The sequence below is a fragment of the Amphibalanus amphitrite genome, unplaced genomic scaffold (genome assembly GCF_019059575.1).
Source record: "Amphibalanus amphitrite isolate SeventyFive unplaced genomic scaffold, NRLGWU_Aamphi_draft 000139F_arrow, whole genome shotgun sequence".
NCBI classification, from domain to species: domain Eukaryota; kingdom Metazoa; phylum Arthropoda; class Thecostraca; order Balanomorpha; family Balanidae; genus Amphibalanus; species Amphibalanus amphitrite.
This window is the reverse complement of record NW_024881634.1, coordinates 651,791-667,116: the sequence shown is the minus strand read 5'-3', so window position 1 is coordinate 667,116 and position 15,326 is coordinate 651,791. Positions and strand designations below refer to the sequence as shown.

At 46.4% G+C, this 15,326-nt stretch overlaps 2 protein-coding genes across 2 annotated transcripts in view; both read right to left on the bottom strand.

Moving 5' to 3' along the window:
- Positions 1-8,447, bottom strand: part of LOC122382448 (F-box only protein 9-like) — a gene marked incomplete at its 5' end in the record, with an annotated part of 28,779 nt that extends 20,332 nt beyond the window's left edge. Inside the window, one exon of the mRNA XM_043367760.1 lies at positions 8,430-8,447. Coding sequence (XP_043223695.1) covers positions 8,430-8,447 — 18 coding nt within the window. The remainder of the gene's footprint in view (positions 1-8,429) is intronic.
- Positions 8,448-13,765: 5,318 nt separating this feature from the next.
- LOC122382446 (cuticle protein CP14.6-like) lies at positions 13,766-14,982 on the bottom strand. Its single transcript, XM_043367759.1, has 3 exons — positions 14,881-14,982; positions 14,509-14,609; positions 13,766-14,242 (listed from the first exon to the last, which is right to left on the bottom strand). Exons 1-3 carry the CDS (start codon positions 14,887-14,889, stop codon positions 14,008-14,010), a joined length of 345 nt encoding a protein of 114 aa, XP_043223694.1. The 5' UTR covers positions 14,890-14,982; the 3' UTR covers positions 13,766-14,007.
- Positions 14,983-15,326: the final 344 nt, after the last annotated feature.

Here is a 15,326-nt window from a genome sequence, read left to right as displayed (position 1 = left end):
CAGCCGTGAGAGACGCCCCAGCACCTGAAAACGTCGGACAGCTGAGGACGTATCTCGGTCTCATCAACCACTTCAGTCGCTTCTGCCCGAAGCTGAGTGCAGTCGCGGCCCCACTGTATGCCCTGTTGAAAAAAGATGCAGAGTGGCGGTGGCGAACGGCTGAGGAGAACGCCTTCAACGCCACGAAGACACTCCTCTGTGAGGCACCATGCCTCGCTCACTTCGACGGAACAGCCCCCGTCATCGTCTCAGCAGACGCCAGCTCATACGGCCTGGGCGCCGTCCTCTCACAAATGACTCCAAGTGGAGAACGCCCAGTCGCCTTCGCTTCCCGCACACTCAATGAAGCAGAGAAGAAGTACAGCCAGCTCGACCGGGAAGGTCTCGCCCTGGTATTCGCGGTGAAGCGATTCCACAGCTTCCTCTACGGTCGATCGTTCACGCTGAGAACGGATCACAAGCCTCTACTGGGACTGCTTGGCAAGACCAAAAACCTGCCAGACGCTGTTCCGCCCCGCATGGTGAGATGGAAGGTGACTCTGGATGCCTACCAGTACCATCTCGAGCACACGCCTGGCAACGCAGCTCAACATGCCGCAGCAGACGCTCTCAGCCGTCTCCCAAGACCGGAAACTGTGCCAGAAACGTCAGTGACACCGCTCATGGAAGTCATTCACATGCTCGAAGCTGACGATGCCCTGTTAACAGTTGAAGCAGTTCGAGAGTGGACGCGACGAGACCCGACTCTCTCAGAAGTGCTCCACTACACCCGGTATGGATGGCCCAAGGCTTCAGCTGTAACGCCAGCCCTCCTGCCGTACCACGGTCGCCAAACCGAGCTGAGCATACAAAACGAGTGTTTGCTCTGGGGATGTCGTGTCGTTGTACCCCCCGCATGCCGTCAGAAGGTCCTGAGACTGCTCCATGAAGGACATCCCGGCATCTGCACCATGAAGCGCCGAGCCCGTGGCCAGATCTGGTGGCCCGGAATGGATACAGACATTGGAGATGTGACCAAAGTCTGTGATGCCTGCCAGCTGAATCAACCAGCTGCGCCGAAGGTGGCATCCCAACCATGGCAGTACCCAGACGCTCCGTGGCAGCGAGTCCACGTGGACTATGCTGGTCCTGTAGAAGGGAAGATGCTCCTCATCATAGTAGACGCATACAGCAAGTGGCCTGACGTCTGGATCACCAACAACGTCAGCGCTCAAACAACCATCGATCATCTCCGCATGACGTTTGCCACGCACGGTCTTCCAGAAGTGATCGTGAGTGACAACGGTGGCTGCTTCACCAGCAAGGAGTTCGGCGAGTTCATGAGCGCCAATCAGATCCGCCACGTCTTCACTCCACCGCTGCACCCGGCATCAAATGGCCAAGCCGAGAGCATGGTCAAGCTGGTGAAGAACGGCATCAAGAAGCAGAAACCAGCACCGCTGCTCACGAAGCTCCAAAGATGGCTGTTCCAGTACAGGAACACACCGCACACGACAACAGGGAAAGCTCCGGCCGAGATGCTTTTCCGTCGTGCTCCTCGGACGCATCTCAACCGGCTGCATCCGTTGGAGGAAAGGAGAAGCCGCAGTAGTGTCGAAACGGGCACTGTCATCCGAGCCTTCCGAACTGGAGATCCAGTCTACATCACTGAAGTAACAGCCTCCGAGTACAGATGGCTCCCAGGCACGGTTCTCGAGACATGCGGACCGACCTGTACGGTTCTTCTCCAAGATGGCCGCAAGTTCCGCCGACATGTGGATCACATCCGGCCGCGATACACGTCTGGTGATACCGGACTGTTCAGGGAGGAAGGACGTTCTCAAAGCGACTACCTCTTCCAGCCGCCTGCAGCTGAGCCCGGACCTGCAGCGCCCCGATCAGCGCCTGTCACTCTGCCAGAAACGCTTCCGGCTCAACCGGCAGCGCCTCCAGCGTCATCAACTACAGCACAGCCAGTGACGCTTCCTCCGGCCGCTGAGCCAGAGATCGCTCCGGCGCCCGCGAGCGGACACCAGCTCGCTGGACTACCCAGCCCCGTGGCGAACTCTCGTCCGGCGCGTAACCGGCGTCCACCCGATCGCCTGAACTTGTAAGCGCTGGAAACAGCTGGAAGGGAGGTGTTATAGTATTGCAGCTAATTAGTGCCTACTGTTGTGTTGCAGCTAATTAGTGCTTACATCACAAGCTTTCGTTTGTTGTGTTTTCAGACCGGTCCTTGCACAAAAAGTTGTTGTTGTTTGCCACGTGGCCATGCCGTGAACTAAGCCCAGTGTCTAAAGCCTAGACAAATACAGACGTGGATGCAACAGAGAGCTCACCAAAAACCATCAACATCCTATTCCTGGGACAGATGTTATCAATCTTGACATTACAAATGAACTCATTTATACCTTCCTGGCGTCCTTGGTCACAAAGATGGAGTCAAAGTGAACCAGTGTCATGGACACAAGCCAAAGGAGTCTAGCATGCAATATGCAAGAGATTGTTCCATGCAGACATTGCAGGATTGTGCAATGCAGGACAAATAAATTTGGGATTCCATCACATCCAGACATTCCTAAGGATGTTTGAAATCATAGATCCCAACATTCCCAAGTAAGTACAGATCAAAAACCTCACTTATTCTTTTTGTCAAAAGTCAAAGAGCTATAGGAATTACCGATAATGTAGGGATTACTGAACATAATTTTTTGTAGTGATCCAGTACCTACAATGAATCCAGGCATGCTTTTTGTAGTTTGTTAACAGAAATGTGATATTTGTCTGCAGCTGCCTGGATGTGACTGATGAGGGTAGGAGGTTTGAAATACTTCATTCAGCTCAGATAAAAATAAAATTTGGCAGACCTAAAACAGTAAACTTGATTCAGGCTGAATCTCTTGGCACCAACTGGCATCGACTGCATTTCAAGGTCATGTCAGAGCACTATCTTATACGTAACCAAAGTCGTGACGTCACGATAAGTGGCTGGAACATAATCAGCTGACGGCCCCGTGTTAAAGCAATGGGGCAATACTTTGCCGATCTTTTCTAAAAAAAAAACTGGACCTAGTTAGATAGTTTTAGTAGCTGGATTTAGGACAACGATGTATGGTCTATTTTTCTATGGAAAAATATTGCAAAATCTAATAACGCAAAGCACAAAATTGGGTGAAAACCTAATTTGCGGCGAAGTTGACGCAGAAATACAAAACATTTCCGATCAAGAGGTTTAAAATCATAGATAAAAAACAAAAAAGATTTACAAAATAACTAATATGGTAAATTTTCTCCTTTGCTTTTTACAAATACAAAATATTTAACCAGCTCAAACTCAAATCTGTCAAACCTTTCGCACCAAAATCCTACAACGTGGTCGCAGTTCGCGTCTTCAAGGTCATGTATTTGGTGCGTCAAGTTCGCCGCCCGTAACAAATTCGCGAAGTTCGGCCCTTTCCGCTTTAAAACATAGCATTTTCTGGGCGTAGAAAAATAGAATATACTCAGTTTACTTAGAAACTGGCCCTCAAACTATCTAACTATGTCCAGTTTTTTTTCTAAAAGTACCGATAAAATTTCGTCCCATTGCTTTAACACAGGGCCGTCAGCTGATTATGCCCCAGCCACTAGTCATAACGTCACACTTTGGTTGCGTATGACATCATAAGTAAACCTAAGCAAGGTCTGAATTATGTTGCAGCTTTACAACTTTTATAGCAAGGGAGCATTTCACAGGGATGAGGGAGATAGAACTCCTAAAAATTGGCCAGCTCTCTGAGCCCTTAAAATCTTATTCTTCATAGGAGTCAACTTAAGTCAGGTCACTCACAATTCACAAAACCTCTCAAATCCCAATTGTGACCTAATTGAGAAATCACAGAATCTGCTTATCCAGTGCAGGAAATGACCCAACTCCATGTCAAGCAAATTAATATGGAATCTAGAGCCCCTACCATTAAATTGATTTACATATATGCAATACCTATGACATCAATCAACCAACTTCCTGATCTCACCAGCTTTGACCTGACCTTGACCTGCAGTGAAGTGTTTACACCAATGTGACCTTTCTAAACAATGGACATTCCTGGAGATGAAAATAAGATGGTGATAAAGTTATTGCTCTGATTTCAAACCATTTTTGGCGAAAACAAAAAACAAAAAACTGGTCTGAACTGAAGGCTATGATCAGGGAAACTGGTCAAATCTTCCATTTTTAGAATTGTGTTCCATTTTTGGAAGATTCTTCCATGAATGGGTATGCATTTAAAAAAATTGAACTTCTAAAAATGGAAGACTTAGCCTCAGTTTCCCAGCGGCCAGCCTGTGATATCCATGTCTTGATGTAAGTTAAGGCTTTTCTAAATGTGTAACATAAACAAAGAAAGAGTGCTCCAACCACCCGGCCAGGCCCATCACTAAAATACTTTTAAGAACATGTAGGTAGTTTTTGTTTCTAATGCTCCTATCCAGCAAAAAGTTCTTTAAGTCTGATAAAATCTTAATTCTTCATTAAATTGTGTTCTCTGAAACCTTACTTTGAAAAAGAATGTAAAATACATCCATGCTAGAATCTAGACACCCACGCTTGAACCTGGCCACTTGACTATGCCGAATTGAATGCGACCAGGGATGACAGTCACATTTGCATCGTTTTGGCACAAATCGGTTATCCCCAACCCAACATAAGCTCAACATTTTGCATATTGGGATATGCTTGCGTCAACAGCGTCACTCTTTTAGAAGTTGCGTAGGCACCTGTTCATAGAAGAATCTTCCAAAAATAGAAGAATTTACCACAGTTTCCCCAACTGTGATTCTGATTCCAAACCAATGTGACATGTAACACGTTTACGTTAAAATGACTGTGCTTGGTTACAATATGTTATACCAAATGGCTATGACAACAAAGAGTCAGTAGGTATTACATCACAAGCACTCTGAGCTGGAGCCTGAGTTCTGACGGTATTAGTAAGCCTGGCGTCACACGAAGATGCCAGATGTCGACGGTTGAGAAATTCCCTAGATATCTAGAGATATTCCTCGGAACGCTGTGTACGCTAAAGTTACTGTCCGATTACCAAAGTTAAAGGAAACAGTCCACTTTCCTGAAATCAGTATTTTGCTATTGATTTATGATTTTTTATGCTTAAAATAATCATGAAATAAAATAAAACCTTTTTGTAAAAACAATTATTTTCTTTATTTTAATATAGGGCGAACTATATTCTATGTAAAATAATGTTTGACGCGGAAGCTTATTACGCATTGACCAATCATATTGCGTAGCTCAAACCTACGAATACTGCATTGGCTGTAAGCAGCACGCTGATTGGCTGACGATGACGTGGCTGCATTCCTGTGCAAGGCACGCATTCCTCTACAAGGCACTCTTTTCGGAACGAGAAATGGAATTTCTTCGTCTAGGGTGATCGTTGAGCCGTAAAAGCTCCTGATTTGTGCTAGTCTCAGCTCAAGCTACGAAACTGCTATTCCAGCTCAAAACCCCATGTTAAAAGTGAACTATTTCCTTTAAGGTCTCAAACGAATCCCCGATTCACGGACTACCTTCACTGAGGTTCATGACCTCCAAGGTCATGACCTTCCAGGTCAACATAAAGGTCAAACGACGGAAACCGCTCTGCACGCCAAAGTTAGCGACCGATTTCCAAAGTTAAGGTCTCAAACGATTCCCCAATTCACGGACTACCTTCAACGAGGTTCACGACCTCCAAGGTCATGACTTAGGTCAACTTCAAGGTCAAATGACAGAAAACGCCCTACACACCAAAGTTACTGACCGATTACCAAAGTTAATGTCTCAAACGATTCCCCAATTCACGGACTACCTTCACTCAGGTTCATGACCTCCAAGGTCATGACCTTCCAGGTCAACATAAAGGTCAAACGACGGAAACTGCTCTGCACGCCAAAGTTAGCGACCGATTTCCAAAGTTAAGGTCTCAAACGATTCCCCAATTCACGGACTACCTTCACCGAGGTTCACGACCTCCAAGGTCATGACCTAGGTCAACTTCAAGGTCAAATGACAGAAAACGCCCTACACACCAAAGTTACAGACCGATTACCAAAGTTAAGGTCTAAAACGATTCCCCAATTCACGGACTACCTTCACTCAGGTTCATGACCTCCAAGGTCATGACCTTCCAGGTCAACATAAAGGTCAAACGACGGAAACCGCTCTGCACGCCAAAGTTAGCGACCGATTTCCAAAGTTAAGGTCTCAAACGATTCCCCAATTCACGGACTACCTTCACCGAGGTTCACGACCTCCAAGGTCATGACCTAGGTCAACTTCAAGGTCAAATGACAGAAAACGCCCTACACACCAAAGTTACAGACCGATTACCAAAGTTATGGTCTCAAACGATTCCCCAATTCACGGACTACCTTCACTGAGGTTCATGACCTCCAAGGTCATGACCTTCCAGGTCAATATCAAGGTCAAACGACGGGAACCGCTCTGCACGCCGAAGTTAGCGACCGATTTCCAAAGTTAAGGTGTCAAACGATTCCCCGATTCACGGACTACATTCACCGAGGTTTATGACCCTCAAAGTCATGACCTTCCAGGTCAACACCAAGGTCAAATCACAGAAAGCGCCCTACACGCCAAACTTACCTCGGTGAATGTAGTCCGTGAATCGGGGAATCGTTTGACACCTTACCTTTGGAAATAGGTCGCTAACTTTGGCGTGCAGAGCGGTTTCCATCGTTTGACCTTGATATTGACCTGAAAGGTCATGACCTTGGAGGTCACGAACCTTGGCGAAGGTAGTCCGTGAATCGGGGAATCGTTTGAGACCTTAGCTTTGTTAATCGGTTGGTAACTTTAGCGTGTAGGGCGTTTTCTGCCATTTGACCTTGAAATTGACCTGGGAGGTCATGACCTTTAAGGTCTCGAACCTCAGTGAAGGTAGTCCGTGACTTGGGGAATCGTTTGAGTCCTTAACATTGGATATCGGTCGCTAACTTTGGCGTGCAGAGCGGTTTCCGTCGGTTGACCTTTATGTTGACCTGGAAGGTCATGACCTTGGAGGTCATGAACCTCAGTGAAGGTAGTCCATGACTTGGGGAATCGTTTGAGTCCTTAACTTTGGATATTGGTCGCTAACTTTGGCGTGCACAGCGGTTTCCGTCGTTTGACCTTGATATTGACCTGGAAGGTCATGACCTTAGATGTCACGAACCTTGGCGAAGGTAGTCTGTGAATCGGGGAATCGTTTGAGACCTTAGCTTTGTTAATCGCTTGGTAACTTTAGCGTGTAGGGCGTTTTCTGTCATTTGACCTTGAAGTTGACCTGGGAGGTCATGACCTTTAAGGTCATGAACCTCAGTGAAGGTAGTCCGTGACGTGGGGAATCGTTTGAGTCCTTAACTTTGGATATCGGTCGCTAACTTTGGCGTGCAGAGCGGTTTCCGTCGGTTGACCTTTATGTTGACCTGGAAGGTCATGACCTTGGAGGTCATGAACCTCAGTGAAGGTAGTTCGTGAATTGGGGAATCGTTTGAGACCTTAACTTTGGTAATCAGTCTGTAACTTTGGTGTGTAGGGCGTTTTCTGTCATTTGACCTTGAAGTTGACCTAGGTCATGACCTTGGAGGTCGTGAACCTCGGTGAAGGTAGTCCGTGAATTGGGGAATCGTTTGAGACCTTAACTTTGGAAATCGGTCGCTAACTTTGGCGTGCAGAGCAGTTTCCGTCGTTTGACCTTTATGTTGACCTGGAAGGTCATGACCTTGGAGGTCGTGAACCTCGGTGAAGGTAGTCCGTGAATTGGGGAATCGTTTGAGACCTTAACTTTGGAAATCGGTCGCTAACTTTGGCGTGCAGAGCGGTTTCCGTCGTTTGACCTTTATGTTGACCTGGAAGGTCATGACCTTGGAGGTCATGAACCTCAGTGAAGGTAGTCCGTGAATCGAGGATTCGTTTGAGACCTTAACTTTGGTAATCGGACAGTAACTTTAGCGTACACAGCGTTCCGAGGAATATCTCTAGATATCTAGGGAATTTCTCAACCGTCGACATCTGGCATCTTCGTGTGACGCCAGGCTTACTAAAACCGTTCTGACAAGGCTGTTCCAAACATAATCAGAATACCTAACTCAAAGAAGAATGAGACTGAGAGGAAGACTATATAGGAAAATTGACTTGATGATGATGAATAACTGACTGAGGAATGCAATGAGAAATTACTTAAAGAAATACAACAAAGTAACTCAATATAAGTTGATTTCAATTTCAAATGAATTACAACGTTCAATCAATGCAATGGGGGAGGGGGTATTCATCTTACCATGTTCGGGTATTTACCCCGCCTTTGAAGCCAAGAAATATGATAGTTCACGGGTGGAGTTAACTACTGGGCAGTCTGGCCACGGAAAATCAGGTTCTTTATACACCATTATATGAAAAATACGGGACAAACCGCCCATCCGCACGTGCAAACGCGTTGCACACGCGACGTTTGTTTTGATTTCGTGACGAATGTGAATTTTTGTTCAAGTTTACGAATAAAGCAACACTATTCAACTGCAAAACTTGAAGTTTGCAAAACTGTTGGGTTTATTGAAAAAAAAATCAATAGAAAAAATACACCATCATTCGAGTGGCATATGCAAATTTATTAGCTGCTTTGAAATGGTGACCTTAGATAAGCTCGGTGACCTTAGAAGCTCACCTGAGTGTTTTCACCTTTGGCAGGCATCTATAACCCAGGAACGGCCGGGCCGATTGAGAAGAAAACACTACCAGATTCCCGGTGTGCGATTTCACCCGCAGAGTACCTAAAGTAATCTCGATTTCACCATCCATTTTTCGCTGGTGACCTAAGGTGATCTCGATCACCCGGAGAAGTCACCCGAGCGTTTTCGCCTATAACTAACCCGCGCCCCATTGGGGTCTGCCGAGCAACGCGCCCTGCTGGGGGGGGGGGGGGGGGGGGCGGGGGCAATTGATCTCGAGAACCACGCAACATAGCGACAAGCGGCAGACGGTGTTAGATAGCCCCATCAGGGAACTACCTTCTGACCCAATTTCATTGACCTAGGTCAAACCGATGACGTCACAGGTCAGGTCAAAGGTCGAATTTTCACCGTTTACAGGCATTTCAAGAAACGCGTTGTAAAATCGATTAAAATGCATTTCATTGAAAATAATCGATGGGGAAATGTTCGTCAAACACATATTTTGCTATTTGAGGTCACTGATACCAGGTCAGGTCACAGAGGTCAGGTCACTGAGGGTCACAGTATGAAAATGTCATGTGATCCATGTTTTATGGTCCATCTTATATGCCAACTACGATTATGTGAGTTAGGCAGCCTTGGGGTCAGTTCTGACTTCTGGTGAAGGTCAGGTCAAGGTCAGGTCAAGGTCAGGTCAAGGTCAGGTCAAGGTCAGGTCAAGGTCAGGTCAAATTAGGTCAAATTTCAAAGTTGATATTTTTGCATAAAATGGATATCGATTCGATGCTTGTCCCGGTAAGTTCAATGGTGATCTTTGTTTTGCGCTACGTGGTCTAGAATTACTAAAAATTGAGTTAAAAAATTTGACGTCATCAATTTTGAACAGTTTTTTTTCGCTCTAACTTGGCCAAAAAAGGAGGTATCGATCTAAAATTTGGCCTATGTAGAAGAGCGTATAGGGACTATCACATATATTCCGTTTTTTTTAAATTCCGAAAATTTTTGAGATTTTTTTTGCGTTTTTGAAAAAATCAAATTTCTGAATTTTGGGGGTCAAAATCCCAACATTTTGAAAATCCGAGATAGCAGTATTGTAGCGCCGCCTTTTGTCTACATGACCATATAAAGAATGTTGAAATTGCTTGGTAACTGTAGCTTTTGTGAGCGTTTCAAGATTTCATGTTTTTTGCTCATTTTTGCTCGAACATGACCTCAGTTTGACCTCACTAACTCCTGACCTCAGGTGATCTAATCATCTAAGACTTGAAATTTTGTGTGAAGGTGTCAAATTGATGCCCAGGAAGGTACCTACTAAAAATTTGGCGGCGCTGCGCGCCGCCGTTTTCTTGCTATTCAGGAAAAAAACACAGGGGGGGGGGGCAAATTGGCCCCCAGCGGGGCGAGGGCTAAGGAACTACTGGACCGATCGAGACAAAAATGTCCCTAGTTGATTCGCTGCGTATACCACTTCATCAGCTAATTTGAATATGGTGACTTCAAGTGACCTCAGTGACCTCAAAAGTCAGAGTCAACTTGACAATTTATCTTATTGCAGCCATTCTATATCGTTTTTTTTTTAAAGTTTATCACGGAGGTCACCGACGGGAGCTTCAACCCAGAAGTCTCCTTACCTAAGAGGGCACCATCCATAAGGTCCATCGGAAAAAGGTACCGTTTTCGGGGTCTCCCGGAGGCCCATTTCTGTCCCTCGCCTCGGGTGGGGCTATTTCCATCCCGAGGTCCGCGGGGGCACCATCTTGAGTTCTCCGGGGGCGGGGCACTAGTACTATCCCGAATTCTCCGTGGGCACCATCCCAAGGTCGGAGGGGGCACCATCTCGAGGGTCCGGGAGCACCATCCCGTGGTCTCCGGTGACACCATCGCGAGGTCTGGGGGCACCATCCCGAGGTCTGAGGGCAGAGGGGGCACCATCCCGAAGTCTCCGGGGGCACCATCCCGAAGTCTGTCTCCGGGACCACCATTCCGAGCGTCTCCGGGGTACTATTCCAAGTTTCCAGGGGCACCATTCCGAAATCCGTTCGTACAAGGTTGTTGTGCACCCCATAATCACTCAGGGTTTTTCAGGCGATGAGACCTAATTGACAAATGTTTGAGATCACGTACCTAATCTAAAAAGTAAGTGGCCGAAATCCGTGGATTTTTTTGGGGGGTGGGGTGGGCACCAAATGTCAGGGGGCTCCACAATACCGTATGCCCTTGCCCCTTGACGAAATCCTGGATACGCCACTGTCTATATAACACAGGAGCTACTGGGCCGATCGAGACGAAAACACTCAGTCGATTCTCCGTATGCGATTTCAGTAGCCGTTTCGAATATTGTGACCTCATGTGACCTCGGTGACCTTGAGAGGTCAGCTGTGCCGTGTGCGTTTTTGCCTATGGCAGACATTGGTTCTATAAATAAGGAACTACTGGATTAATCGAGACGAATATGAATGCAATCAGTCGATGCACCGTGAACAAATTTATCAGCCCATAGACCTCTGTATACCTCGGTATAGGTACAGAGGTCTATGATCAGCCATTTCGAATATGGTGACCTCAAGTGAACTTCGTCACCATGGGAGATCACCTCCCAAGGTGACGAAGTTCACTGATTTCAGTTCACTGATCACTAAGCCATTCTATAACTCGAGACCCACTGCAGCGAAAACGCTCAGGTAGCCCCTCAAGGTCACCGAGGTCACAGGAGGTCACCGTGTTCGTATCGGCTGATGATATTACATACAACAAATCGACTGGTGGTGTTTTCTTCTCGGTCAGCCCAGAAGTTCCCGAGTTATCGAATGTCTCCATTGGACGAAAACGCACATGTGAGCTCTCACGGTCACCGAGGTCATCTGAGGTTACCATATGCAAAACGGCTAGTGCAATCGCATACGGAGAATCGACAGGTAGAGTTTTTGTCTCGATCGGCCCAGTATTTTCTGAGTTATAAAATGGCTGCAATAAGTAAGATCGTGACGAAGTTGACCTTTCAAGGTCATCCAGATCACCTGAGGTCAGCACATTTGAAATGGCCGATAAAATTGCCTTCCCTTGATTTGAATGGTGCTTCTTTCTTCCCGGTCGGCCCGGTCGTTCCCGAGTTATAGAATGGATGAAGGGTGGCGGTCGAGTATTGCAAGAGCCCTTTTGAACATTTTTTTAAAGGCTATTGTTTCTTTTGGATATGATGAGAATTAAATTGAAGTGTAAGTTCCGGGAAAAATGGCACTCATCATGCAATGTATATTAAAAGAATGAAACTTGAAGAGTCATAGGTAGTGCTTTTAATCTGCGCCAAGCTGTGGATCTTGGATTTTCACAACCTGTTGGCCGTTGGGGGTTGTCTAACACCTCCCTTCCGGCCTCTCTCCGCCCTCCGTCTAAACTGGTTCCACGAAACGACACACGGAAAACGGCGTTCAAAAGACCGTCAAAATTAATCATCCATGTGCATCTTCTTAACCCTCGCACGACCAGGCCATTTCTCATAACACGAACGACCAGGGGGGGGTTGTTACGACCCCCCCCCCTGGCGTTTCGAAACGGAAGGTCGTAGAGCTTAGCGGAAAAAACCAACGGATTGCTCTCAACGAGATCTCGCGATTGGTGGTATATTTTTTGGTCCTAGGTCAACATTTGACCTACTTATGACCGGTCAAAGGTCAAATTTTCCGAAAAAATCAAACTTTTTCAACTTTCCGCGGCGATTGCGGCAAAATGGTTGGAGATATCGACTTGAAACCTTCACTATCGTGTTCCTTGATCAATTCTCTATCGTTTGGTATGTATTTCGTTTCCCTAGCTCTAAAAATGGCGCGTTGGGAGCGCCGGAAGTCGGCAAGGTCACAGTCGGCGGCAGAAATTCGAAAAATCAAAATTTAAATTTTTGAAATCTGATTGTATTTTTGGATTTGGGAGGTCCATTTGCTCCCTATAGAAGCTAATATTGCTGCATATTCCCATTGAGGTGACAAGAATTAGCAAAATAGTGGTTCGGGCGCTTTTCAAAAATAGTACCGGACGCTGTTCCTCTTGTGACGTCATAGCTCCGTGACCTGACCTGACCCGGTCAATTTTCTTGCACCACACGATAGCCAATGCTTGCCCCAACATGCATGGGAAGTTTCATCATGATCCATCAAACAATGTGGGTATCACCGGCAGAAAACCTAGGGATTCGGCGCACACGTTTGGTAACTGTCGGCCGGAGGCTGTACCTCTTATGACGTCATAACTCCGTGACCTGACATGACCCGATCAATTTTTTTTCGGCAAAAGATGCGCAAAGGTTGCCCCAGAGGGTATTGAAAATTTCAGCCCGCTACGTCAAGCCGTTTAGCGTGCACTTCGAAAAAACCTCAGGGGGGGGGGGTTGATACAACCCCCCCCCCCCCTAGGCGTTCTAGGGTTAATTTGTAGGCCAGGTCTAACGTTTAAGGTCACGAGAGGTCATCGGAGGTCAAATTGTCACTATTCCCACATTGTTTGAACGATTTCGAGTACGGTAGGTATAGGTACAGAGCATGTACCTACTACCTAGTTATAGCAATATTATTAATTTTAATGATAATTCAACATTTTTTTACAACTCGGCGCATACTCGGAAAAGCACTAAGGACTTAAGGACAGTGGAACGGTGCGAGGTCTTTAAATTCATTTCTGCATTGTTCTCAGACCTGCCCTAGCCCCTAAGGTCAATGTTTTAATTAACATACGAAAAAAAACGTCAAACAGCATTGTTATGCAATTAATTTTGACACAAATATAAGCATCAAATTAACCAGAACCGCGTTGTTCTCGGTGAGACGCATGATATTGACATTATGGTCATGACTTGACCAAAATGGTTCATGTTTCAGATCAGCTGAATTTTACATGCTGGACTCAGATGTTCGTTTTTCTATTATCTTGAAATTCTGGCACGGCGTGTTTTCATTGCAATGTATAGGTAGCTAGCCTTGCAGTCCTACCAAGAGGTTGCTGCTAACAAATGATAAAAAAATGATATTTGTGGCACGGCACTCTAACCTTACACTTTCGAAACAGATCTGGACTTAACGGAAGAGGCTAACGACGTTATGCCTATATTCACAGTCGAAAGACAGAACACGGGACTAGACATACGGCACGGAGCGAAACGGATTCAAAGGACTACAACAGCACACGGAGCGGAGCTCAGCAATTGGACATAAAATTCATGAAACACAAGGGGTCACTAAAGTTGGCCGGGTCTACCGATCCAGTCTCATGGTCGGACTCGGCCAACTTCCTGCGGTCGGGCTCGAATCGATTTCGGAGTCGGGCTCGGGATCATTTCTCGTGGTCGGATATGTCGCCAATGTGCTCGCGTGTGTGACTGAAGTCGGGCAGGTGGTCGCCCTCCGGGTGGAAGCCGTTCTCGTCGGCCGTCCAGGTGACGGTGTAGGTGACGCCCTGCCACACGTAGGAGAAGGAGCCGCTCTTGACGTAGTTGCCCGTCTCCGGCTCCAGGCCGGGGTACGACACCCCGTCCTCCGTGGACGATATGCCGTTCGTGGTTTCATACCTGCCCAATAGTGATTACGACGGACAATGGTCACGAGATAGAGGAGTGTGGTCAGGAGTGACGATAAACGGTCACGAACTCAAGAGAAAGAACTTGGTGGCGTTATAAAACCATGTAAAAACACATGGGATTTGTGATTCCATCTATGTTTGGTAACTTCTCGTGAAACGTTCACGTTAATTACCTACTTGTGTCGTCAAATTGATAAACTTGTTTGCAGTGGAACATTAAATTAACGTAGACAAAATATCAAGAGCTATTCTTACACGGCTTCAAAAGATCCGTCGTCTTCTATTCCAAACTGGTAGTTTTTAATTCTTGCCTCCTTGTCGGCGACGATCAGCGCCATTAGGCAGCAGAAGACAGCCTGAAACAAAGCAATTTAAGTGTCATGGTCATGACAGACAAAAAAACGACATTATTTCTATAAGGTTCGGCAATATGAGTCATGATTCCTATTGAAGTCCTATATTCACCCACTGAAAAGGTTGACAGCAAATCGGAGTGTCTGGAGAAAGTGTCAGTTCCTGTTTTAAACGGCAGTGGCTCTGCAAGTCAGTGACTTTAGATGAGAGAACTCGTTGTGCCATAGCCTGAAAACTCCTTTACACCAAAACAAAACAAGTGTCGCTCCTTACCAGCCTCATCGCTGCAGAGATGGGAGAACCGAACCGTGCAGTGATCGGGCAGGGTCTGAGACTGCTTCCTGGGCTGAGGACCCTTTCACCGCTCACCGCTCGCCGAGGCCGCGGGAGTAGTGTCGACTGTGGCGCCTCGGAGAACGGCGGACGCTTTTATACCGGTGTCCGTTTGCATGCATTGTCCCGCCAGTTTACCTACGCTGAATTATACGTAATCTTGAATAATCATAAATAGCAATATAACTAGTAACCTCGATTCAATCAGATTCGTATTATTTTTTACCGTACTTATCGAATAAGCGCAAATTTCACGAAATTTCACGAAATTTAACGAATTAACTTGAAAGTTGACTTTTAGTCAAGATCATTACCTGACTTTAAAAGGTTACGCTATATACCTATCAGTGGATCCATAACGTTAAAATGAACGCAGATAGAACATA

What these genes read in the sequence shown, in the direction of transcription:
- LOC122382446 (XM_043367759.1), bottom strand. An exon ending in GACGGATCTTTTGAAGCCGT is followed by an intron (nt 14,243 to 14,508) that starts GTAAGAATAGCT and finishes ACTATTGGGCAG; the next exon opens with GTATGAAACCACGAACGGCA.